This window comes from Notechis scutatus, chromosome 1 (genome assembly GCF_049901735.1).
Source record: "Notechis scutatus isolate UNSWTSFEM ecotype Mainland chromosome 1, rNotScu1.2, whole genome shotgun sequence".
In the NCBI taxonomy this organism is placed as follows: Eukaryota; Metazoa; Chordata; class Lepidosauria; order Squamata; family Elapidae; genus Notechis; species Notechis scutatus.
Window position 1 is genome coordinate 12901236 of NC_142009.1, and position 26923 is coordinate 12928158.

The 26923-nt window shown below is 42.1% G+C and overlaps 1 protein-coding gene across 4 annotated transcripts in view; it reads left to right on the forward strand.

The window, feature by feature from the left end:
• The window catches only part of SGSM2 (small G protein signaling modulator 2), a 138456-nt gene that overhangs the window by 104174 nt on the left and 7359 nt on the right, over nt 1–26923 (forward strand). For all 4 annotated transcript variants that reach the window (XM_087957334.1, XM_087957337.1, XM_087957329.1 and 1 more), the window contains 8 exons: nt 4381–4528; nt 5504–5568; nt 9184–9329; nt 11818–11946; nt 12718–12894; nt 17828–18232; nt 19653–19777; nt 22936–23018. In XM_087957334.1, the coding sequence (XP_087813460.1) occupies nt 4381–4528; nt 5504–5568; nt 9184–9329; nt 11818–11946; nt 12718–12894; nt 17828–18232; nt 19653–19777; nt 22936–23018 (1278 nt within the window). The remainder of the gene's footprint in view (nt 1–4380; nt 4529–5503; nt 5569–9183; nt 9330–11817; nt 11947–12717; nt 12895–17827; nt 18233–19652; nt 19778–22935; nt 23019–26923) is intronic.

A 26923-nucleotide genomic window follows, 5' to 3' on the forward strand; every position in this document is an offset into this window, starting at 1 on the left:
CCTGCCCACTCAATGTACAACAGTGTTGGCATTACTGCAATGTCAGCCCACTGCTGGGGCACCCTTATGAGTCAGGGAAAGCAACGGCATGGAAAGAGGAAGAGAAGAGAACACGGTCTCTCTTTCCAGCCTATCGAAGAGAAGGATTGGGGGTGAGGGGGGAAAGAGAAATGATAACTGTCTTCTGGGACGAGGGGCTGTCACAGAGAGGAGGGGGTTGACTTATTTTCCAAAGCACCAGAGGGCAGGACAAGGCACGATGGGTGGAAGCTTGTTAAAGAGAGATCCAACCTAGAAGGAAGGAGAAATTTCCTGACAGTGAGAATGATTCATCAGTGGAACACACCTTGCCTCCTGGAGTTGTAGGTGCTCCATCACTGGAGGTTTGCAAAAATAGACTGGACAGTGCAAAAATAGACTAGACAGCCATTTGATGCTTGTCTTTTGACCTAGGCTTCCCCAACAGCATGAAGCCATCTTGATAAACCCCTTTTATTTAATTTAGAATGAATTTCCTCTCCAACAAAGTCCCGCCCAACAGTCTTTCAAGGTAGTTCCCAATTACAGACTTTTATCAGGCTTGGAGAGTGGCCAGGCTGATATCTTTCAGATGCTGGAATACTTGGCAAGCATGCCGGAATGAACTAATTGTCTCCTGTAAAGCCCCACTCCCCTTTTGCTCCTCTTTTATATTCTAGGAGAGGGGTCATTCACCATCCACCTGTGGCTTTAATCCCAAATCTGTCCTTGTTCCTCAGCTGCTCCCTTCTTCTGCCAATTCTGAGCATGCGCACACTGGGAACAGGCTCCAGCTGTTCTTCTGCCTCACTGATGTCCGACTCCGAAGGCAGCTGATAACTGTCAGAAGGCCCTGGCCCCATCTGACGCAGAGCACTTGTCAGAGCCTTACCCAGACTCCAAGGCTGGCCCATTTTCCTCCCCAACCTCCTCACTGTCCAGATCTGTTGGGCCACAACAGCTTGCTTCAGAAGTTGTGGGTGCTCCATTCACTGGAGACTGGACAGCCACTTGTCTGGAATGGTATAGGGTGTCCTGCTTGAGCAGAGGATTGGACTAAAACAGGGGTGTCAAACTCGATTTCATTGAGGTCCGCATCAGGGTTGTGTTTGACCTTGGGGGGCTGGGGTGGGTGTGGCCACGATGGGCATGGCCAGCTTGATGTCCCTTGTGTTGGGGACACCTGTGGTGGCCCGAGTGCTCTGCCAGTGAGAACGGGCTCCCAAACTCCGTCTTTAGCTGCCATAGCCTCCTGCAATCCTCTGCCAGTGAAAACGGAGCTCGGAAGGGCTGCACGCGGCATTCCTGAACTCCGTTTTCATTGGCAGAGGGTTTCAGGAGGCTGTGGCCGCCGAAAAGGGAGTTTGGGAGCCCATTCTCACTGGCAGAAGCAGGCTCCCGGGCCTTGAGTTTGACACCCCTGGACTAAAAGAACTCCAAAGGTCTCTTCCGACTTTGTTATTCTGTTATATTCTGTTACGGTCTCCTGCCTTGAGCAGGAGGCTGGACTAGAAGACCTCCAAAGCCCATTCCAGCTCTATGATTCTATGCTGCATGTTTCTTCAATCCATGAGAACCAATTGCTAGTTCCTTCTCCTTTCTTTTACTTACTTAACCAGGGAGGGTGAAAACGGACTCCCCGGGCTCTGGAGTCTCTCTGGAAGCCAGAAACAGGCCCATTTCCGTCTTTCTGGAGCCTCTGGGAGGCCCGGTTTTTGCCCTCCCCGAGCCTCCGTGCATGCCCTGCACTTACCTGCATCCAAAACGGGCCACGTGTGGACTCCTGGGAGGGGCAGGGTGGGGTGGGCGGGGCCAGCCAGGAGTTGGATTTGGGAGTTTTCTGAGCTGCACAGAATCTTAGCTAGGGGCTCTCCCAAACCCCTGCAAACCCCCAGTAGCCCCACCCCTGGTTATATCAGACTGAGGAGCTATTTGTTACTACTTCACATTGCTGATTCTGTCTTAGGACAGTGGAGTCCTTGGTGCTCGCTGAGTTATCTTGAGGGTCCAGTTTGACTCATGAGGCCTATCTACCTGATGGCTTAATGGAGAGTCTTTTCTGGAATGCTGTGCCAATGAACCTCTACTCAATGTGATGTAGAAAAATATTTCTTTTGGGTATAAAACTATCTCAAGCCAACTGCCCTGAATAGTTTATACCCAGAACCAGGCATCTTGGCCATAGAGAGCCCAGTTCAAGCACCCCCTCCTCATCCAAAAAGAAAAGAGCCCCCAAACCTGGTCTTTCTTTGCCGATAAAACAATTCCCTCAGAGTATGCAGATGTTTCTAGTTTGAACTACATCTCCAAGAGGGATCCTGTTGAGCTAGGAAAGTTGCAGAAAGAGACCAATGGAATTAAGAAGTTCTGACTTTAATTCCCATGGCAAAATAACAGGAGGTACGATTGGGGTATGTAAAACTATAGGATTTGATGTGAAGAAATTCTCCGCATCACAAATTATCCATCCCAAGATTGTCCATTGGAACTACATTATGCAGAAAGATTCAGGACAGCTAATTTAACCTACGGAATTCTCTGCCATAAGACAGGATGAACATGACATACAGAGCCAGTTGCAAAGGGGATTAGACACATTCAGGGAGGAGGACGATATCCATCATCCACAGTCATGGTGGCTTTGCATTGACTCCAGCAACAGAGGAGGAAGGCACCTCGTTCCCTGTTTCTGGGGAGCAGGATGACCACGGTGCTTTTCAACGCCGCTTTGATTGAGGGTCACCTGGGAATAATGTTCTGAACTGGTTTCCTCCTTTGGTTGTTACAATTTCTTGGAAGTAAATAAAAGATCACCTACCCCCTTACCTACCACAAGGGAGACCCTCTAAAACGTTGAGCTTTGAGATTTCGGGTTGGTGTGCTCCCTGATGTGCTTAATGACAATACTGTTGTACCTGGTTTGCTCTTCATTTTGCTTTTGAGTCCCTTGCAATTTCTTTAACCTTTTGCATGTGTCTAAAAATTTGGCAGAGATCCATCGCCCGCAAACCAAAACCTTTAAGCTCATTCTGAAGATGCTGTTCACTCTAATTCTTCACTAATTCAGGTACCTTTCATCTGAATTCTTTAGGGTCTGTGGGGTTCACCTTAAAAGGACAGTGTTCATTCTTTTCTTAATAACAACAGTAATAATTCCAAGATCTTTTCTTACCAATGGAAGAGAAAAGTGGGAGGAGGAGGGGGGGGAACTCTCCCATCCCTTTATGATTGACTGTAGGAGATGTTGCCATAAATACTGGCTCGTTCAGCTCGTTCCTGAAGAATTAAAGGTGAAGAGCACTTGGTTGTTTGCTTGCTTTTTTTCCTCCTGTTGTCTTTCATGGCCCTGATTTGCTTTTATAGCTTGATCTTAATTTTTGTTAAACATTTTTAATCGCACTAACAACAGTTGCCTGCTCCCTGCTCCTCTCTTTTGCTATGAACCATCTGACAACATCTGTTACTTATCCCTCTTTCCCTAACATCTCATCGTCGCCCCTAAAATTAAGTTCCAGTATTAGTTGCAAGAATGCATGCTTGGCATAGTGCCGTTTCCCCCCCTTTTTTGTTTCCGCCACAGTTTTGAATGTGCTGCTGTAAAAACAAAGCAAAAAACATTTGCCTGCATGGTTTTAATTAGCTGGCCTTTCCGGCTGAATCGTTTGCGTTAACAGACATGGTGGATGAGCTGAAGGCCAGACATTTATGTAAAAAAAAAAGCACAATCTGGAGTTGGTGTAGTCTTCTTTTGTTTAAAAAAAAAGTTAAGAAATCCAGTCTGTGGAGATTCTCAGTTATCCAGGTCATGATTGTCCCAAAAGTGCTTTTTTTCCCCCAAGAGGCAACTGGGACTTTGTTTTTCCCTGAAGATGTTTTGCTTCTCATTCAAGAAGCTTCTTCAAGTTCTCCAGAATTAAAGTTCTCCAGAACTGAAGAAGCTGCTTGGATGAAGAGTGAAATGTCTTCAAGAAAACAATCAAGAAAGTCCAGTTCCTTTTTACGAAAAGCACCTTTGGGGTTAAGAAACCCGGGTGGGTTTTGTTTTTTTAACAAAGTAATATTTTGCAACAAATCTACTTTGGTTGCCCTCACCCCAAAAGGTGATATTAAGGTGGAAATAAATTCGTTATTGTAAATTGTCCAGAGTCTCTTAGGGGAGTGAGATGGGCTGTGTAGAAATTTAATAAATAAATATCATTGTATATAGAAAATATAGAGAACATGTTGGAAAAATTTTGCACAGTATACCCTTTTCTTTCTTGTCCACATGTAGCTCAGCAAAGCATGATCTGCTCCAGTCCAAGAAAAAAACCAAGAAACTTTGTGCAAGATTTAATCTTTGTCCCTTCCTCTTTTGCCTAGATATTAATGACATCACTGAGATGCAAGGATATGGTGCTGGCTTCTTTTCATGGCAGCTGGACCACTACAGTCAAGGTTCCTTATGTCTCTCATGCTCCACAGCTGGCTCTCCACACCTCCCCAGCTGCTGCACTTGTATCCATGACAGGTGAAGTAAACTCTTTAGAACAAGGGACTCCAAACTTGGCAATTTTAAGACTTGTGGACTTTAACTCCCAGAATTCCTCAGCCAGCTATGCTATGCTGGCTGAGGAATTCTGGGAATTGAAGCCCACAGATCTTGAAGGGGCTGAGGTTGAGAAACATTGTCTAAGCTGAGAAACTAAGAAGGGTCAGGTCTGGTTAATTCTTGCATGTGATAGCACCAGGCCAATAGAAGGCTAGGAAATTGATTGACATTCTGGAAATGACAACCTAGCTTTGTACTGTTGCTTAGCATGCTTGCTAAAAATTGTGCTCAACTCAAAGGAGGTTTTCCTTTTTTAAAACCATGCCAAAAGCTACCCGTGGTTTAATTTAGTTCAAAAATTCATTACTTTACCTTAAAGTAATTGCTGACTACCAGCTGAATGTCAGCAATATCATGTGTCCTAAGAGTGGAAGTAGCGGTGGTGCATACTAAAATAAAGGGGGTTTGATAGTGCATACTAAAATAATGGGGGCATAGGGAATGGAGGGATATCTTTCATTAGATTTATTCAAGTGGAAGCTAAACAGCCTTTTGCAGGAGAAGCTTTAATGTGGATTTGTGCACTAAAAAGGGTTAGACTCCATGGCCTAATTGCTCTTTCTAATGCTAATTCTAGGTCTTTACCTTGGTTGGGTGTATGATGGGCACCTGGTCAGGGGAGAGGACAACGAGAACTAGTGGCTAAAATGTCAGGTTAACAGTAGGAGACCCTAGATTTAAATGGACTATGATATTCTCATTGTAATTACACTGTGAGGTGATTAGCCCATCTCAGCTTGTTGAACCATAGTGAAGACACTGCAGAATAATCGTTATTACAACATCTTTAGGACCTTTGGGGAGATGGATAAATGAGAGGCAAAGATTGTTGTTGTTGGTAGAATAAATGTGTTTGATGCATGTGTTCTGAATGTTGCTCTTTTTTCCTAACAGGACCCCTCTAAAACTGTTGTGTGAAAGTATGAAGAGACAGATTGTTTCCAGAGCCTTCTATGGATGTAAGTTCTGTTTGTGAGGCTGGATCCCAGCTGAACATCAAACTAACTGCCTACCACATCTGGTGCCATCCAGGCAAAAACATCCATAGAAGGGCTCAAAATGAGGAAGTTGGTGGACAGAGCAGGGGTTGAGAAACACCTCAAGTGTTAGGGGAGGACTCAAGTGCAGAATTAGCCTTGAATCCTTGTGTACCTGCAAGTGATCCAGAACTAATATCTCTTAAGCTCCATACAACCTTATCTGTCTGTTCCTAGGGGAAGGCTGGTACCCTGGGAAGATTCCTGTGAACATAATAAAGTAATTGACTTGAACCCTATGTGTGGGGATCTAGTTGCTTGTAGCTGACAGCAACCAAGACCAACCCCCTCCTTTTTATTATGTGTGTTGACATTGCACACACATGGAAAACAGGCAAGGGTTTGTATCTCAGTGCTCTGTCCACCATCTTGCTAATTTTGATCGCTTCCCTCCCTCACATGGTCACCAATGTAATTGCATACACCATTTTTATTTATGAAGAAAATGTATATGGCTGCCCAGTTCACTCACAATTCACTGAGAGGCTCAAGAAGTAAAACCTCAAATACAAAACCCAACTCTTTGGTGGCAAGAATCAAACCAACCACTTGATGGTCTCTGTATCACCCTGTGGGCCCCCAGATCCATAGGAAAGATGTTTCGCAGGGAGGGAGCCACCATGGAGAAGGTCCTTCTTCTTCATCCCATTAGATGGACCTCCTTCAGAGCGTGGATCTGTAACATACTGTGTCTCCTCACTCTGGTAGGTCAGGTAAATGTAACTGAGAAAACATGGTCCTTCAAATCAGGGGTTGCCAACCTTTTGGACCTCAGGGACCACCAAACTCATGATTTTAAATCCCGCGGACCAGAGAAAGTCTGCAGGAAAATTCCCTACCCCATTTTCCTATCGATTGATCATTCTTTATTTGGGATCACAGGATACCATCTCCAACTCTGTTTCAGGGGAAGAGAGAGAGAGGGAGGGAGGGAGAGAGGGAGAGAGAGAGAGACTTTTGGCTTCATGCAAGGAAAGCAGCAGAAGCAGCAGAAGTCTTTTTCTCTCTCTCCCAAACTCCGCCAGAAATGAGTCTTCGTGAGACTTGTCACGCTGGCGCAGCCTCTGGGAGCAGGATGCCTTGCAGGGTTCCAAAGACTCGTTTCTGATGGGGTTTTGGGGAGAGAAAGAAAGACTTTTGCTGCTTTCCGTGCGTGCAGCCAAAAGCAGAAGAAGAAAGAAGCGGAAAGAAGCAGCCGGGTGGCCAGGCCAGGCGTGTGGGGCAAGTGGGGCAAGTTCCCCTCCTCCACCTTTTCCCTCTCCCCTCACTACCTCATGTTGTTTGCAATGCAAACGACGAAAGCCTTGTGTTCCCACGCAGCCTGGATTAATTGCTTTGGGGGGTGTTTTGGGAGTGACATTTCTCTGCGGACCACCAAAATTTTATTGCAGACCACCAGTGGTCCCCGGCTCCCTAGTTGGCGACCACTGCTTCAAATAACACTGCAACTTCCATCAGCCTCAGCCAACATTACTGATGCGTGGCCAGGTTGAAAAAGGTGCACCTCTGAACAGGGCCAAGAGCATGGATTTCTCACCTAAAGGACTACTATATATTTATTGGCCTTCATGTGCCTCTGAATGGTACCAGACTGGGGGGAAAACCAAACAGCCATTTTGTGTGCTTTTTATGGTCAAGAGAGAAGTCTGTATTTGAGAAGATGATGGATTGGAAATAGATCAACATTATGATGTTTGAGAGAATTGTTTTGAGTTTGTTTAGGATTTAATTAAAAATCTTCCTGGTCTGTAGCCTTAGGAAATAATCTTGATATTGGGAATGATCAGAACATTTTTTAAAAAATATTGGGACATTTCAATAGAATAAAAATATACAAAATTAAAAGATTAAGAACAAAATAGAAAATAAGAACAAAATAGACAGAAAATTAAAAATTATTATTTCTGTCCTTTTTTATTAAGTAATGATTATCTTATTCTTTCCCCTTCCTCTTTGATTCTTTTTACTCCTCAAAGCCATGAATCATCAGTTCAATCTTCTTTCAACAAAAAAGTCCATATAAGATTTTCTGTCTTTTAAAAAAAAAAAGTCTTTATATTTCTTCCTTAACTAAATTGGTCGACTTTGCCTAACTCTCCATCAGTTTTGTAATCCAGTTTTCTACTGTGGACAGTTGCCTATTTTTTCATCTTTGTACGTGCAATAATTTTGCCTCAGTTACCATCTACAATATTAGTTTCCCATATATCTTTCATTCATAAAATCCGATAAAAATTCCAGTTTCATTGTAATAGTAATCTGCAGTATCTTTTGCATCGTTGTGCGAGCTTGCACCTGAAATTTCTTTGTTTTTTTTTTTCAGAAATCCACCATGCATGATAAAAAAAAATTTCCTCTTCCTTTTCACGCTTCCAACACTGGTTTACTATTTCTTATCTATTTTTGACAATTTACCTGATGCCAAATATCAACAATACATCATTTTATAAAAGTTTACCCATAAATTTTGACACAATGTAAATTTATATCAGCTTCCTACATTTTTAACCATGCACCCATATTTATACGATAACCAAACTTTGCAGCTTGAGAATAATCAAAATTCTGTACTGTAATCCCAACTCCGATGACCTCCCTTCCGCCAGAAGTCTGCTATTTTAAGCCAAGTTCATTTATTACTTTTTACAAGCTTGCTGCCAGCCAGGCCACTCCTAGAGTGTGCTATAAAATAGTCAACAAATTGCTGTTGTCTCAGAGCAATTCCTGGGAAAGCAAGTTGGACTGTGTAAGATCTAAATTTAATGACAGTGGCTAAAGACATCTGATAAATTTCAGTTAGAACAATTTCAGTTAGAGGAATACAAGTAGCCCTCAATGTATGATCATTCATTTAGTGACTGAAGTTGGAACGCTGCTGAAAAAAGTGACTTACATCACTTTATTAAGGAGCTGGGGTGGCTCAGCGATTAGAATGCAGTATTGCAGGCTGACTTTGCCCACTGCCAGCAGTTAGACCCTGACCAGCTCAAAGTTGACTCAGCCTTCCATCCTTCCAAGGTCAGTAAAATGAGGACCTAGATTGTTGGAGGCAACAGGCTGACTCTGTTAAACTGCTTAGAGAGGGCTATAAAGCACCGTGAAGCTCTATATAAGTCTGAGTGCAATTCCCCACGATGACATGGTCAAAATTTGGACATTTGGCAACTGGCGTGTATTTATGACGGTTGCCATGTCCCAAGATTATGTGATTGCCTTTTGCGACTTTCCCAGTTGGCTTCCGAGACACAAAGTCAGTGCAGGAAGCTGGATTAACTTAACAGATATCTGATTCATTAATAATTATGGGACTTGCTTAATGACCTCCAACCAAAAGTTTGCAAAATTGGGCCCAACTCCTTTAACAACTGCCTCGCTTAGCAAAGGTGTTTTCTGGTTCTGAACTTGGTCATAAATTGAGGACTGCACACGCACTGCCTCCTGTTGGTCAGTAGGTCACAATAATGCCATCATACTTTGCTGGTTTGAACAATGAATGCCAGACATGTTCAATATGTATGTTGTCTTTTCCCTCCACAGGGCTTGCTCACTGCCGTCACTTGTCCACTGTCCGAACTCACTTGTCTGCGTTGGTGAACCATTCCATCATCCCACCGGATAAACCCACGAGTGCTGCTGAGGGATTGACCAAAGAGGTCTGGAGCAAGTACCAGAAGGATAAGAAGGCAAGGCTGTGTAGATTTATATTTAGAGAGCCCTTGATTGTGACTGTTCGTTTAGAGCAGGGGTGCCAAACTCAAGTTTCATTGAAGACCACGTGTTCTGACTCAGCCGGGTTCCCAGAAAGCAAACACAGACAAACTCAGTAACACAAACCTTCACAGCTTTAATCTACAAATAAACTTCTTTGTAGATAAAAGATGCCTTGCAGCCAATTAGTCCAACCAGAAAAGCCTTGACAGAATTCTTCAGATAAGCCAGTATCACTACACACAATGCTGGGTCCCTAGAGCTTCTTAGAACATTTTTGCGTTCTACAGAGCAAAAACCCTTTGAAACCAGGCTTATGTTCCCTGGAGGAATATAATTAGCATTCTTACTTCCGAGTCGCCTGTGCTGCTCTTCTATGAATCATCCTGCGCTCACTCGCACTTACCACAGGCTCCTTGGGAATGTCCTCCTCACTGCTGCCGGCTAACCACAACACCACATCAGGGTTGCGTTTGACCTCAGGGGGGCTTGGGTGGGTGTGGCTGGGGTGGGCATGGCCAGATCAACGTCACTCATTTCATACCTGTGGTGGCCCAAGTGCTCTGCCAGCAAAAACAGGCTCTTGAGTTCCATTCTCGGCTGCGGCGGCCTCCTGAAACATTCTGCCGGTGAAAATGGAGCTCGCGAGGGATGCACGCGGCCCTCCCAAGCTTCATTTTAACTGGCAGAGGCACCGGGGACCGGTCCTTTGCTGTTTCCAGGGTAGCCCCGCAGGCCAGATCTAAGCACTCGAAGGCAAGGGTGGGATTCTACTGGTTCGGCCCGGTTCTATAGAACCGGTAGCTCCGAAGAGCAGCTGACACCGAGCCAGTTCTATCTGAATCTCCCTCTCTGATCTTCTTCTCTTTGGTTGGGCCCACCTGCCTGCCCGGGCTCTAGGCTGTCCTTTATTCTTACCTTAGTTGCTTTGCGCATCAGCAGCAGCTGAGTGCCGCGCATCAGCAGCAGGTGGTGATTGCTTGCAGGAGAAGTTGTTTTGCAAGTACTGTGCGTGCGCACCCAGCTCAAAGTGCACGCTCACTGAACCGGTTGTTACGCTGGGAGGATCCCACCCCTGCTTGCAGGCCTTGAGTTTGACCCTCCTGGTTTAGAGACTCTTCCACGTTACGATGCGGCTGAAATAAATAATGGTGGTGGTGGTTTGTTCTCCGAGCTTGTTGTTCAGTTTCCAAACGTTTCGTCAGCAGACTTGTTAAAGTTCAGTGGATGACGTTACCCAGCCTGGTGACAAAACATTCAAAACTTGAACAAGAAGCGCAGAGAACAAACTACCACCAACGTTTGAAATAGTATAGGGTCTCTTCCTGGAGTAGGGGGTTGGACTAGAAGACCTCCAAGGTCCCTTCTAGCTCTATTCTGATTGATTGATTGATCTACCACTTGAGCTATAAATATTTCCCACCATTTCTAAATAATTATGGACTATCCTGCACTTGCAATCATTTCAGTATCCCCACAATCAAAATGATTGTGATCTGGAAGCTCGGCTGTTGTCCTTAATGGCTCAAATAAAACTTGCATGTTCAGTGGCGCCGTATCTCTGAACATGGAATAATAATAACACTAGAGGTCTTTGGCATTGGGCGAGCAGCAATTTTAAATAAACAAACAATGCCTATTTTAGAGACATTGGCTGACCATTGTGTGCTGGACTGGATGTAGCTTTCTTTGATCCAGCTGGATTTCCTTATATTCTTAAGCGGAATCATTCATCACATGATGTTTCATTAAGAAAAGTTCTAGATTGCAGATTTGTTCTCCTTTTCTTGACCCTAAATGGAACAATCCATGCATAAGAGAGAATTTGTCAGCTTCTTGATGAGAGGGATTAGCTTTCTGCCCACAGAATTAATTTTAAGAACTGGGAAGGGGGAAATGGAAGATGGTTTGATTGGCTATCCTGGATAACAAATAGTCTCCCACTACTATACTATTTACTTATTTATTAGATTTTTATCCTATTTTTATTATTTCACAAGTAACAAGAAAGCAAATGTACCCAATATTCGTCCTCCTATTTTACCCACAGCCACAAACCTGTGAGGTGAGTTGGGTTGGGTTGAGAGTGAGTACCTGGCCCAAAGTCACCTAGCTAATTTCCATGCATACGATGGGACTAGAACTCACAGTCTCCTGGTGATTGGCCTAAGTCACCTAGGTAGCTTTCATGCGAAAGGTGGGACTAGAACTCACAATCTCCTGGTTTCTAGCTAGGTGTCTTAACCACTAGACCAAACTTGTTGTGCATTTTTGACTTTGATCAAATCCTAATTTTACAACCAACTCCATCTAAAGCAAATAGTTGCCTTACCATATGAATCAGTTATCTTTAGCTATAAAAAAAGGGAAGCTTTTCCATCTCTGAGCTGGTAGGTGTTAGCTAAATTTCCCATAATTTCTCTGTGTCAATCTCACTCTCAATCTCACTTCCTTACCTATTAGAATTACAAGGAATTGGAGCTGCTGCGACTAGTCTACTACGGTGGGGTGCAACATGACATTCGGAAGGAGGTGTGGCCATTCTTGCTGGGACACTACAAGTTTGGCATGAACAAGAAGGAAATGGAGCTGGTACTTGTTTGTCTTCAGTATTTCCAGGACGGGTTCTAGAAGATGATAATCCAATTTATCGGGAGGCTCAGTCATACGATATACAGAGAGATTCTAGCTTCAGGCCCAGCATTTTGGTTAAAAGGACGAGAGGATGGGAAAGACTTCTCATGATGTCCCTGAAAAACCATTCTCAGTTGCAATAAGAAAATACTCAACTTTGCAAAGTTTGTTGGCTGGGATTTTGAAAAGCAAAACAAATGGAAATGTTGACTGTCCCCCTAGATTTTTCATCATGAGAACTGGAAAACACACCCAACAAGCTCAATGTGACCTTCAGTGTTTCCGCTTAGGATCAAGCAAATTTGTCACAGATTGTATCTTGTAGAACAGGGGTCTTCAAACTTGACAGCTTGAAGACGTGTGGACTTCAACTCCCAGAATTCCTCTTCCAGTCATGTTAGCTCAGGAATTCTGGGAGTTGAAGTCCACAAGTCCTAAACTTGCCAAGTTTGAAGACTCTTGCTGTAGAAGATGACCAGACTGAGCCTGAGGGAATGCGTAATCAGTCACGAGTCCCTTTGCACCCACAAGAGATCTAAGTCCAGTCATCGTGAATTCCTTACCTACTGCCAAATTGCCTGTTAGTAGTTCAGATTCTTGTAGGGAGCTTAAGCTTACCGTAAATCTTTATACCCATTTGAATTACCCAAATCTCCTGATTTCCCTGGTGGTTGGCTATCATTCTGTGGAATTGCTAGCCTGAAATAAATTCTTCTCTTCCTTCTTCAGGTGGACGGGGACATTGTACGCCGATACCAGAAGGTGATGAGTGAGTGGAAAGCCTGCGAGGTGGTGGTGAAGCTTCGGGAGAAAGAGTCTCAGACGACCACCAAGTTTTCCTCCGGGAGCAGCATAGATAGTCACGTGCAGCGGCTGATCCACAGGGACTCCACCATCAGCAATGATGTAAGACAGAGCGGGGGAAACAATGGCCTTTTTATGACATGTGGACTTCAATTCCCAGCTTGGCTGGCTCGGGAATTCTGGGAGTTGAAGTCCACAAGTCATAAAAGGGCTATTGTTCCCCACTCCTAATGTAAGATGATGGGTTGGGTCCATCAGTCAAGTCACATCTCACTCTGTCGTAAAAAAAAATCTGCAAAGTAAACACCAAGCAGCTGTCATATCCTTCCATATTTTTATATTTTAGGATTAACCAAGCAGTCTTTGGCGTACAACCATTTCTTTATTCAAGATTAAACCATTCAAGATTAAACAAAAATTGCACTTATAGGTGGTCCTCGACTTACGACAACTGAGCCCAAAATGTATGTTGCTAAGACAGTCGTTAAGTGAGTTTTGGCCTCATTTTACGACCTTCCTAGCCACAGTTTTTAATTGGATTAACAAGTGCAGTTGTTAAGTTATTAACACGATTGTTAAATGAATCTGGCTACCCCATTGACTTTCCTTGCCAGAAGATTGCAAAAGATGATCACATGATCCCAGGATGCTGCATCTGTCATAAATATGAATCAGTTGCCAACCATCTAAATTTTGATCGCAAGGCCATGGGGATGCTGCAACAGTCGTAAGTGTGAAAAACGGTCATAAATAACTTTTCAGTGCCATTGTAACTTTGAATGATCACTGAATGAACTGTTGTAAGTTGGGGATTAGCTATATAATCACAGCAACATCAACATTGGGGTGCTTGGCAACCAGCATGTATTTACAACGATTGTGGTGTTCTGGGGTCATGGGATCACCATTGGCTACTTCTGCTGACTGTCAGCTGCCAGCAGTTCGATCCTGACTGGCTCAAGGTTGACTCTGCCTTCCATCTTTCTGAGGTGGGTAAAATGAGCCAGATTGTCGGGGGCAATAGGCTGACTCTATAAACCGCTTAGAGAGGACTGCACAGCGCTGTAAAGCAATATATAAGTCTAAGGGCTTTTGCTATTGGCCATCTTCCCAGCCAAAGACAGAGAAGGAAGCCGGTTTCATTTAACAACGGCAGCAATTTGCTTAACAACTGTGGCAAACAAGTCATATAAACCAGACACAATTCACTTAACAACCCCCTTGATTAGCCATGGAAATTCAGGTGCCAATTGTAGTCATACAAGATACAACTGCTACATCTAAGGACACCATTCAATGTTTCCCTTGCTCTTTGGTCTCCTAACAGCCACTCTCCAAAAGTAGAAGCTTCAAACAAATGTTATGGCATCACATATTTTCTTGGGAAAAAAGTATCCAGCTAGCTATTCCATCTTTTGATTCAGCTATATTGATCCAATTTGTGTTTTTCCAGGTGTCCCTTTTATGTTCTGAGTATGCTCGGGGGTTTATTGGATTACATGGGGAGGATTATATAATTATTTTTCTCGATATTGTAAATCTTGGGATTCTTTCAGCTGCGCTGTTAACTTCCTTTTTAGACCCCATAAGTTCCCTTAGATCCCATAAGCTCCTTTAGATCCCATAACACACACACACTCCGCCGCCAAATTTGGTTATAATTTCCTTGGCAGATGCCACCTGCATTTTCTTTTAGAAGGAGTGGAAAAAAGGAGCCGTGCAAAAATTAAATCTGCTTCTATTTTGTTCTGAACTCCAGCTGTTTTGTTCTTCAAAACACTTGGTTTCTCCTTTGTTCTTAACAATCATGCCACTTTTTTCTTAACTTTGTTCTTAACAATCTTAACTTTTCTTAACTTTTCTTTCTTAACTTTTTCTTTCTTAACTTTGTTCTTAACACTTTGTTCTTAACAATCATTTTCTTTCTTAACTTTTTCTTTCTTAACTTTGTTCTTAACACTTTGTTCTTAACAATCATGCCACTTTTTGTGACTTGGGCATCTTATGGCCCCCAGACCATATCCAGCCCTTTGGGGCTGCCCTTGTCTGACCCACGTGGATTGCTTTTATTTTGAAGGGGCTATTTTCCCTCCCAATTTACGCATGTGCCTGAATGCATGCCTACACTCTACACAGACAGGCAAGACACCAGCATATAAATTGACAGCAAACAGCACTCTTTTACTAGCACTGAGAATGTTACCTAGTTAGGTAATGAAACGTCTGCAAGAAAATAACCAAGCTCAGAGAGCATCAAGAAGTACATACATGCCTACGCATCTTCACAGCCCTGTTGGTTTGGCCCTCCACCACAGCCTCAGTTTCTCATGTGGCCTCTTGGGACAATTAATTGCCCACCCCGTCATGGACCATGCTGTCTTTCGGTTAGCCAGTTTGGGGGAGAGGGTTTTTTCCTCTTGGCCAAAAAAATCTGGAGGAGTCAGGTAAGTCTTTTTCCAGTTATGGATAGTCCTCTACTTGCAACCACAATTGAGATGCCTTTTAGCAAGAAGCTAAATAGATCAAACATGGAAGTTTAATGTTTTTTCCACCCTGCATGGAAATTGGATGACTTCAAGGGCTTGCCTCCAGAAGTTGTGGGTGCTTCCATCACTGGAGGATTTTAGAAAGAGATTGGACAACCATTTGTCTGAAATGGTGTAGGGTTTCCTGCATAAGCAGGGGGTTGGATTAGAAGACCTCCAAGGTCCCTTCCAACTCTGTTATTCCTTCAGTTCTGTGGCTATGTTTGCACCTCACATTTTTATTTTATTTATTTATTTATTTATTTATTTGATTTGCCAATTGTTTACAAGATAATAAGTATAAGTGTATACATAGTTGTGAATACATGAAATGGGTACATATAAGAAAAATAAAAGAAGAATAAGAGAAACAATAGGACAGGGACGCGGTAGGCACGTTGGTGCGCTTATGCACGCCCCCTACAGACCTCTTAGGAAAGGGGTGAGGTCAATAGTAGACAGTCTAAGGTTAAAGTTTTTGGGGTTTGGGGAAGAAACTACAGAGTCAGGTAGAGTATTCCAGACATTGACCACTCTATTGCTGAAGTCGTATTTCCTGCAATCAAGTTTGGTGCGGTTAACTTTGAGTTTGTATCTATTGTGTGCTCTTGTGTTGTTATGGTTGAAGCTGAAGTATTCATTGACAGGTAGGACATTGCAATGTATGATTTTATATACCATGCTTAAATCAGACCGAAGACGGCGTAATTCAAGGTTTTCTAGTTCTAGAATTTCAAGTCTGGTGGCATAAGGTATTCTAGTTCTAGAATTTCAAGTCTGGTGGCATAAGGTATTCTACAACGAGTGGAGAACTCTTCTTGTGAAATATTTCTGGACTTTCTCAATTGTGCTAATATCAGATACGTAATGTGGGTTCCAGACTGATGAACTGTATTTGAGTATTGGTCTAGCAAATGTTTTGTATGCTCTGGTTAGTAGTGTGATATTCAACTTGCTACAAACCAAGAGCTGAGTTCACCCACCGTGGAAATACTAGTTTGAAACTTGGTCATTATTTTGTGGCTCAGACTGGCATGTGAATTTGATGCTCTATGGTTCAGGCTACAGCAAGGACCAGGGGATGAGTTAATCCACTAAGTATGGTCAGCAGTGTTGTGAGAAGAGAGAGCCTATCACTCTTTTCTTCAATTAATTAAGAGCCCTGGTGGCACATTGGTTACAATACAGCATTGCAGGCTGACTCTGCTCACTGCTAGCAGTTTGATCCTAATCTGCTCAAGATTGACTCAGGCTTCCATCCTTCCGAGGTCGGTAAAATGAGGACCCAAATTGTTGGGGGCAATATGCTGTAAAAGCACTATGGAGCGGTATACAGGTAGTCCTCGACTTACGACCACAATTGAGCCCAAAAAGTTTGTTGCTAAGTGAAATATTTGTTAAGTGGTTTTTGCTCCATTTTATGACCTTTGTTGCCACAGTTGTTAAATTAGTAACTTGGTTGTTAAGTGAATCTGGCTTCCCCATTGACTTTGCTTGTCAGGAGATTAGAAAAGGTGATCACATGGCCCTGGGAAACAGCAACTGTTGTAAATGTGAATCAGTTGCCAAACATCTGAAGTGACCATGGGGATGCTGCAACGGTTGTAAGTGTGAAAAACGGCCATACGTAACTTTTTTCAGTGCCATGGTAACTTCGAACAGTCACTAAATGAACTGTTAAATGTAGAATAGAATAGAATAGAATAGAATAGAATAGAATAGAATAGAATAGAATAGAATAGAATAGAATAGAATAATTATTTTATTGGCCAAGTGTGATTAGACACACAAGGAATTTGTCTTGGTGCAAATGCTCTCAGTGTACATAAAAGAAAAGATACATTCGTCAAGGATCAAGAATCATAAGGTACAACACTTAATGATAGTCACAGGGTACAACAAGCAATCAAATCATACTAGGAAACAGTCAATAAAAATCGTTAGGATACAAGTGACAAAGTTACAGTCATACAGTCACAAATGGGAGGGGATGGGTGATAAGGAGTGATGAGAAGATTAATAGTAATAGTAGTGCAAACTTTGTAATAGTTGGACAGTGTTGAGGGAATTATTTGTTTAGCAGAGTGATGGCATTCGGGGGGAAACTGTCCTTGTGTCTAGTTGTTCTGGTGTGCAGTGCTCTGTAGCATCGTTTTGAGGGAAGAAGTTGAAACAGTTTATGTCCAGGATGTGAAGTGTCTGTAAATATTTTCACAGCCCTCTTTTTGACTCGTGCAGTATACAGGTCCTTGATTGAAGACAGATTAGCAGTAATTGTTTTTTTCTGCAGTCCTAATTATCCTCTGAAGCCTGTGTCTGTCCTGTTGGGTTGCAGAACCAAACCAGGCAGCTATAGAGGTGCAGATGACAGACTCAATAATTCCTCTGTAAAACTGTATCAGCAGCTCCTTGGGCAGCTTGAGCTTATACTATCTATATAAGTCTTAAGTGCTATTGTTATTAATGTTTCTGACTTGCTTTCTCCCTGACTGACCTATTGCTCTTTGCAGGTGTTTATTTCTGTGGACGAAATGGACTCTGTAGACCGAGACCTGAAGGCCCACGAAGAACCATCTTTGACCAAGGTTTGCCTAGATGCACCCACGGTTGTGGTGGCAGTTGACCAACAACAATCAGTAGAGTTTGATTCTCCTGACTCCGGGCTCCCTTCTTCTCGGAATTACTCCGTCACATCAGGCATCCTCTCCAGCATCGATGATGGTCAGAGCATCTGCTTTGAGGATGCGACCGAAGAGGAAACCGGCCCAGAACTGCAGAGACCGGATCTAGATCACGTTTCACCAATCAAGGGCTTGGCTTGTTCGAGCTGTGCAACGGAGGAACGGACATGTTCCCAAACGGACTCTAAAACAGCTGCAGAAGAGAGCATCTCTGTGTGCTCTGCTTCCTATACGGTAGGTAAGGGCCAAGGGCAGGCATAGGTATGCACAGGAAGTCCTCACTTAACGACCTTCATTTGGACTGGGATTTCACATCCTCTATTAAAAGGGCATTGCATTTATGAAATATCCGTCCCAGGGAGCAATCCAACTTCCTCCCCCAAACTTTTATTCACTCAGAGGTGCCACCTAGTTTTAATTGTGTTTTTATTATTTATTTCTTTAAAAATCTCAGTGGTGTAATGGCTTAGTGGTGAAGACGCTCGCCTCCCATTCAGAAGGGTGGGTTCAATGCTAGGTAGCGGCATCTTGCGGCAGAAAGAAAAAAAATCTGCTGTGAACTCAGCATAGGCCTTAGAAAGGGCATCCAGCCAGTAAATGCTCAGCTCCACTCAAGTCAGCCCAACTCTATCCCGAATTAAGGGCTTAGAGCAGAGGTCTCCAAAATTGGCAACTTTAAGACTTGTGGACTTCAACTCCGTAGCATAGCTGACTGGAGGATTGTGGGAGTTGAAGTCCACAAGTCTTAAAGTTGCCAAGTTTGGGAACCCCGGGATTAGAGGGTCATGAAAAAGGAGTTATTTATTTATTTAAAATCCTGTCATGACCACTCACCTTAAAAAACAACAACACAGCTCTGGGTGGCTCACAACCATCATGTAAAACCAAACATTAAAATCAATAAAAACAAAAACACTGGAAAATAAAATCTGGCACCACAAGCAGTCTCTCCACTGATGCAACCACACCTCTATTTTTCAACTTCCTATTTTTATCCATTTCATGGAATCGCTGCCCCTTTTCTTTTAACTTAAACTGTGACATCATTCTTTTGCTGTCTGGTGTCTTAGAAACGTTTTAAATAAAATAACAGACCACGTTAAAAGAAAAAGGATGGGGATCATGACACTGATATTATCTCAAACATGGATGTTTTCTGGTGTTTAGGAAAAAAAGTTAGAACATGGTTTATTCAGGTCTCTTTTTAAAAAATGTATGCATCCAAGATCAGAATCAGTTTGGTACAATTATAAAAAGATCAATTTAGACTGAAAGCTTCTAATTTTGAAAATCCTTGTGATATAAACAGATAACCTTAGATATGGTAGTTCCCTTACTAAATATTTCACACTGTCTGATTTTTTTTTTTCTGCAAAAAGCTCAGGGTGATCAACGTGGTATTTAATCCACTCATTTTTATGTTGTTGTTGGCTTTGTATGTCATTGATTAAGCTGAAATGGTAACAATAAAACCATAGGAATAAGAGTGCATTTAGCACATGGTGGCATCTCTGGTTTTACAAATTTACCTGCAGAAATTGATTTAAAACGAATGGACATCTAAAATCCTGTCATTCTTCAAAGATCAGACACAACAGGCAAATACCCTCCTTTGTTTAGCAACAGGTTTATAACAAGTCTTTGTATTTTCCAGATAGAAATGCTGGACACTGTTGCCTTAAACTTACATAGAATTGACAAAGATGTTCAGAGGTGCGATAGAAATTATTGGTATTTCACTGCTGAGAATCTGGAGAAGCTTCGAAATATTATGTGCAGGTAAGTTAAACCAAAGAGAGAGGTGTAAGAGAGCCACATCTGAAAACCTTAGGACAATGTTTGTCAAGAGAAGAATTGAGCCTTGGCATCTGGAGTCAGATGCAGCAGAACAGAGTGAAATCTTGAGATTACCCAATAGAACATCTGTGGGTGGCTTTGATCTCCTAGAATTGGTTGATTTGCTGGTCTGGGTAGATAGCAATAGCACTTAGATTTATATACCACTTCACAGTGCTTTACAACCTTCTCTAAGCGGTTTAGAGTCAGCCTATTGCCCCAAACAATCTGGGTTCTCATTTTACCCACCTCAGAAGGATGGAAGGCTGAGTCAACTTTGAGTCTGGTGAGATTCAAACTACCAAATTGCAGTCAGCCGGCAGTCAGCAGAAGTAGCCTGCAGTACTGCGCTCTAAGCACTGTGCCATCATGGCTCCGGCTATCTGGGTTAGAATCTATGGAATGTTCTCTATGGTGACATTATTGTCTATTGGAGGCCCTGAACACCACATTTTTAAATAAAAAGTGTGCCCCTTGGCCACCAAAAGGTTGCCTGCTTTTTCATTCTGTTTTCATGATAAATGACTGCTATCATTCTCAAAATATTTATGTGTATGCTTTTATACATATTACGCACACTCATACCCATACCCATAGATATGGTGGAGTCCACCTTGAATTAAACTCAGGTCTTAGTAACAACTATATGGATAAATGTCTATGGAGATTCTTAATCATCCAGGTCATGGTTGTCCCAAAGAGGCTTTTCCAAAAGACAGCTTGGACTTCCTTGGTTTTTTTTCCTTGAAGACATTTCACTTCTCATCCAAGAAGCTTCTTCGGTTTGACCCACCACCTACTCCCTGTCTATAACACAATTCTTTTGGCAGTACCAAGATAGTTCCACACCCATTTGCACTCTGATTCAGGTGACCTTGAGGCCCCAGATAAACCCCCAAGTGGCCTCAACGACTCTCAGAGTGCTAATGACCAGATGGATGCTAAGAATATAATCCTTCCATTCACCACCATTTGAAAGCCAGAACTGAAGAAGCTTCTTGGATGAGAAACAAAACATTTTCAAGGAAAAAACTAAGAAAGTCCAATTGCCTTTTTGAACAGCATCTTTGGACAACTATATGGATACATGGTTGCTAACAATATAAAAGTTTTGCCATTTCCTTTTTCCCAAATGTTTTCTTGACCATCCAATCCAAAGGCCATTTATGTTACAGCCTACATAGCTTTCTTCAGGGTCCATCAAAGTTGTTAACATTTGCCATCTTCCTCATACTCTCAAAAAAACTCTTCAGCTTTGCAATCGCTTTGTATTCCTGTTTGATTCCTTTTCTTTGGGTGATGAGTTCAGGTAGTCCTCGACTTATGATTACAATTGAGCCCAACATTTCTGTTGCTAAGCAAGACAGTTCTTAAGTGAATTTTTCCCCATTTTATGACCTTTCTTGCCACAGTTGTTAAGTGAATCACTGCAGTGGTTAAGCTAGTAACATGATTGTTAAGTGAATCTGGCTTCCTCATTGACTTTGCTTGTCAGAAGGTCGCAAAAGGTGATCGGATGACTTCGGGACATTGCAACCGTGATAGATATGAATCAGTTGCAAAAGTGTCTGAATTAAATCACATGACTATAGGGATGCTCCAAGTGGTTGTAAGTGTGAAAAATGGTCATAAGTCACTTTTTTCCGTGCCATTGTTACTCCAAATTGTTACTAAACAAATTGTTGTAAGTCAAGGACTACCTATACCTTTATGCCAAGAGAATGGACCCAGAACTGCTTTATCATGGAGAATCTTTGTACCGCTAAACATGCTTAGTTCTCCTATCGAGATTTTGAAATTCTTTCCCTTGTCATTTTCTAGAAGATGGGAGGCCTTATAGGTAGGTATGTAGGTAGGTAGGTAGGTAGGTAGGTAGGTAGATAGATAGATAGATAGATAGATAGATAGATAGATAGATAGATAGATAGATAGATAGATAGATAGATAGATAGATAGATAGATAGATAGATAGATAGATAGATAGATAGATAGATAGATAGATAGATATGGATGGATAGATATATGGATGGATAGAACATGGATTGATGGATGGATAGAGATGGATAGATAGATAGATAGATAGATAGATAGATAGATAGATAGATAGATAGAGATGGATGGATAGATATATGGATGGATAGAACATGGATTGATGGATGGATAGAGATGGATGGATAGATAGATAGATAGATAGATAGATAGATAGATAGATAGATAGATAGATAGATGGATAGATAGATGGATAGATAGATAGATAGATAGATAGATAGATAGATAGATAGATAGACGGATGGATAGATAGATGGATAGTTGGATAGTTGGATAGATAGATAGATAGATAGATAGATAGATAGATAGATAGATAGATAGATAGATAGATAGATAGATAGATAGATAGATAGAAGACGGATGGATAGATAGAGATGGATAGATAGATGATAGATAGATAGATAGATAGATAGATAGATAGATAGATAGATAGATAGATAGATAGATAGATAGATAGATAGATAGAGATGGATGGATAGATAGATTAGATAGGTGACTCATTTCCCTCTAGGAGCAGGTGACAAGAATTATGTAGGCCTAAGTATATGGAGATTCTCATTCATCCAGGTCATGGTTGTCCCAAAGGTGCTTTTTCAAGAGACAACAGGACCGTCTTGTTTTTGTTAAAAAACGTTTTGCTTCTCATCCAAGAAAGCTTCTCCAGCTCTGAGAGAGAGAAACGTCTTCAAAGAAAACAAGAAAGTCCAGTTGCCTCCTGAAAAAAGCACCTTTGGGTAGGCCTTAGTGGTGCCACACCAAACAATTTTTAATTCATTAATTTTAGTGCCTCATTTGGGGAAAAGGGGTTGGGCTTTTACTATTTTAATTAATGATGATATTTGCTGCTTGTGCTATCTTTAATTTTGCGAGGTTCTGTGAAGGCCATGGAGTTTCATGCGGTGGACCAATCTCATAAAAAAAGGGTCTTCCTGATTCATTTTGGTGCCAATGACATTCTGAGTTCTTTTAAATGCACAGAAAATAAGGAGCAGCCATATTTTAATGAGCCACAATGTGCTGAAGATACATTTGTTCTCTTTTTGCTGTTGCAGCTATGTTTGGGAACATTTGGAAGTAGGATACGTCCAAGGAATGTGTGACCTTCTGGCTCCTCTCCTGGTTATACTTGACAAAGGTAAGAAATCCCATGGTTGCTTTTTCTAGCTTGTGTGTCAGAGCGTTTGCTATTATGAGACAACCCAGGAGCAAAACACAACAGATAACAGATAATCAGAGTTGGAAGGGACCTTGTAGGTCATCTAGTCCAACCCCCCGCCCTACACCATTTCTGACAAATGGCAGTCCAATCTCTTCTTGAAAGCCTCCAGTGATGGCGCTCCCACAACTTCCGAAGGCAAGCTGTTCCATTGGTTGATTGTTCTCACTGTCAGAAAGTTTCTCCTTATTTCTAGGTTGAATCTCTCTTTGATCAGTTTCCATCCATTATTCCTTGTCTGGCCTACAGGTGCTTTAGACAATAGCTTGACCCCTTCCTCTCTGTGGCAGCCCTTCAAATATTGGAAGACTGCTATTATGTCTCCCCTGTTCCATTTCTTTACTAGACTAGCCATGCCCAGTTCCTGTAACCATTCTTCATATGTTTTAGTCTCCAGTCCCCTAATCATCTTGGTTGCTCTTCTCTGCACTTTTTCTAGAGTCTCATTTTTTTTATAGTGTGGTGACCAAAACTGGATGCGGTACTTTTAGATGTGGTCTTACTAAGGCTTTATAGAATGGTATTAGTACTTCACTTGATCTTGATTGTATCCCTCTGTTAATGCAGTTTAGGATTGCATTAGCTTTTTTGGCTGCATAGAGCACACAGAGACTTATACATTTAACAGTGGTTTATCTACAACAGATATGTACAGAAAATACATGCAGTAGGCAAAATATCTTTCAAGCAAACTTCTTCTGAACTACACGGAGAACTCTGCAATGAATACTGGACACAATATATCTTTGGTTATTCGGGTTTTCTCCCGCCTAAAATTGGAAGTATCTAGGCGACGTCTCGGAGTAATGTGAGCTTGCAGCTGCTTCTTCCTTTTAACTGCTAGTGGGGGTGTGACTTGATTGGGTGGGGGGTTGGCCCCCACCCAATCAAGTCACACCCCCACTAGCAGTTAAAAGGAAGAAGCAGCTGCAAGCTCACATTACTCCGAGAAGCACAAAGCCGAAGACACAAGCCTGAAGGTGATGTATGAGACTTCATCGAAACGTGGCCTAGATACTTCCAATTTTATGCGGGAGAAAACCCGAATAACCAAAGATCCACATACAAATACCCGCGAAAACCTCAGAAAACATAGATAGATAGATAGATAGATAGATAGATAGATAGATAGATAGATAGATAGATAGATAGATAGATAGATAGATGATAGATAGATAGATATAGATATATAGATAGATATACATACATAAATACATACATACATACATACATACATACATACATACATATCTCTTAAAGGGATAGAACCCATCCCCAATGTTAAAGGGAAATACCCATGCTATGCTGAATCACCTTCATTTCATCAGCCACATCTGGCAGCTATTACTGCTGCTGGTCGGCTTTTAAATCTTAGTATTTCAACATTGTGCAGCCCTTAGTGTTTACATAGACTTTATGTTTTTATGTCAGCCTGTCCATAATATCATATATACATACAAACAACCTTCTCATTTCTCAGTATATCCTGAAATCACTGGAGATGTATCTGTGGGCTCAGAAGAACTGTAAATTTACAAAACCCTAGGCAGAAAAACTGAGCCAGCCTCCCACTTTTAAAAGGAGCCCCAGGTGGACTGAGCATGCTCAGTGGATATGTCAGGACGATGGTTTAAGAGCTGACCAGCTGCTATGATGATGTAATGCTGGGAATGAGTCAGCAAGGGTTTTGGGCACTTTAAGAGCCTGTAATAAAAAGAGGCCGTTGGGGTGTATCTCTCTCTCCGTGTGTGCTTCCGTGCTATAATGGTCGATTGCTGTTTGTTTTGAGGTCTGACTAAAGTATCTGTAAGTATATATTCTTTGTAGATAAAACCACTATTTAAAATACAAACCTCTGTTTACTGTATTTGCTCCTGGATTGTCTCACATAGTCACACTGTGTGCACTCTGACAGGGTACATCATATTGATTACTAGGGAGAAAGAAAGGAACGATGGGTGATGAATATACAATCATAGAGCTGGAAGGGACCTCTGAAGTCTTCTAGTCCAGCCCCCTCTCAAGGCAAGAGACTTTATACCATTCCGGTCAAATGGTTGTCTGGTCTATTTTGGAAAACCTCCAGTGATGGAGCACCCACCACTCTGGGAGGCAACCTATTCCATTGATTTATTTTTTCTTAAATAATTTAAGATGGGTTGTAAATAGGCTCCCTTAATATTACAATTTATCTATAGGCTGTCACACTTTCCTTCCTACCCTAATACAGTACTAAATCGATAATCTGAAATCTATCACTAGAGATTTTCCTTGGGCTTCAACTTCTCTCAGGCCGATCCCGACCCCCCCCCCCATCACTCTCTCCTAAATCCCCCCTCCCTCTGCAAGTTCATCTGAGAAGGAAGCACGTTGCATTGACCTGTTTTGATTGATTGATTGATTGATTGAGAGTTCTAACTAACATCCATTCATCTGATCAAAGAGAATATTTGTAGCTCAGGGTTGAATTCCGGGATCCTTTCATTACCAAACTAGGTAGCCTAATCAGTGCTAGTTTAGTAATGAACTGGCCAATCCACCAACCTGAAGCCTTCCAAACCCATTGGCATTGGCTCCCAGAAATCTTCAAATGATTGCATGTCATTTTCAGTATGAGCAAAAAGGAAACTATAAAACATGGGATGATGTGATTACTTTCCACTTGCAGTACAGGGCGTCCTTGACTTACGACCACAACTGAGCGCCAACATTTCTGTTGCTAAGGGAGACATTTGTTAAATGACTTTTGTCCCATTTTACATCCTTTCTTGCCACTGTTGTTGAGTGAATCCCTGCAGTTCCAATCCCTGGAACAGCTTGCCCTCGGAAGTTGTGGGAGCGCCATCAGTTGAGACTTTCAAGAAGAGATTGGACTGTCATTTGTCAGAAGTGGTGTAGGGTCTCCCGCTTGGGCGGGGGGTTGGACTAGATGACCTACAAGGTCCTTTCCAACTCTGATGATCTGTAATCAGTTGTTAAATTAGTAACCCGGTTGTTAAGTGAACCTGGCTTCCCCATTGACTTTGCTTGTTGGAAGGTCTCATGACTCCAGGACAGCGTAACGGTCATAAATATGAGTCAGTTGCCAAGCGCCTGAATTTTGATCACGTGACCCTGGGGATGCCGCAACAGTTGTGTGAAAAAAGGTCATCGGTCACTTTTTTTCAGGGCCATTATAACTTTGAACGGTAATTAAACAAACTGTTGTAAGTTGAGACTACCTGTAATAATTAATAGCAATGTTCCAGTATTTGAGGGGCTGCCACAATGAAGAGGGGGTCAAATTATTCTCCAAAGCATCAGAGGGCAGGATAAGAAACAATGGATGGAAGCTAATCAAGGAGTGAAGCAACTTGGAATTAAGCAGAAACTTCCTAACAGGGAGGACAATTAACCAGTGGAACAGCTTCCCACCAGACATCGTGGGCGCACCATCACTGGAGGTTTTTAAGAAGAGACTAGAGACAGTCACTTATCTGAAATAGTGTAGGTTCTCCTGCTTGAGCAGGGGGCTGGACTAGGAGACCTCCAAAAGTCCCTTCCAGCTCATTCTATTCTATTCTATTCTATTCTATTCTATTCTATTCTATTCTATTCTATTCTATTCTATTCTATTCTATTCTATTCTATTCTATTCTATTCTATTCTATTCTATTCTATTCTATTCTAATGTTCTGGTTCCTTCCATTATGATTTGGAGTGTTGTCCTCAGCATGCTACTTCAAGACTGGCCTGGAACAGTTTCCTCCTTTGTGTTGTTCAATGTCCTGGGCGCTGCTTGCTGGTTAAAAAGCAGATAATAAATATTGGTTTCTTCATGCAAT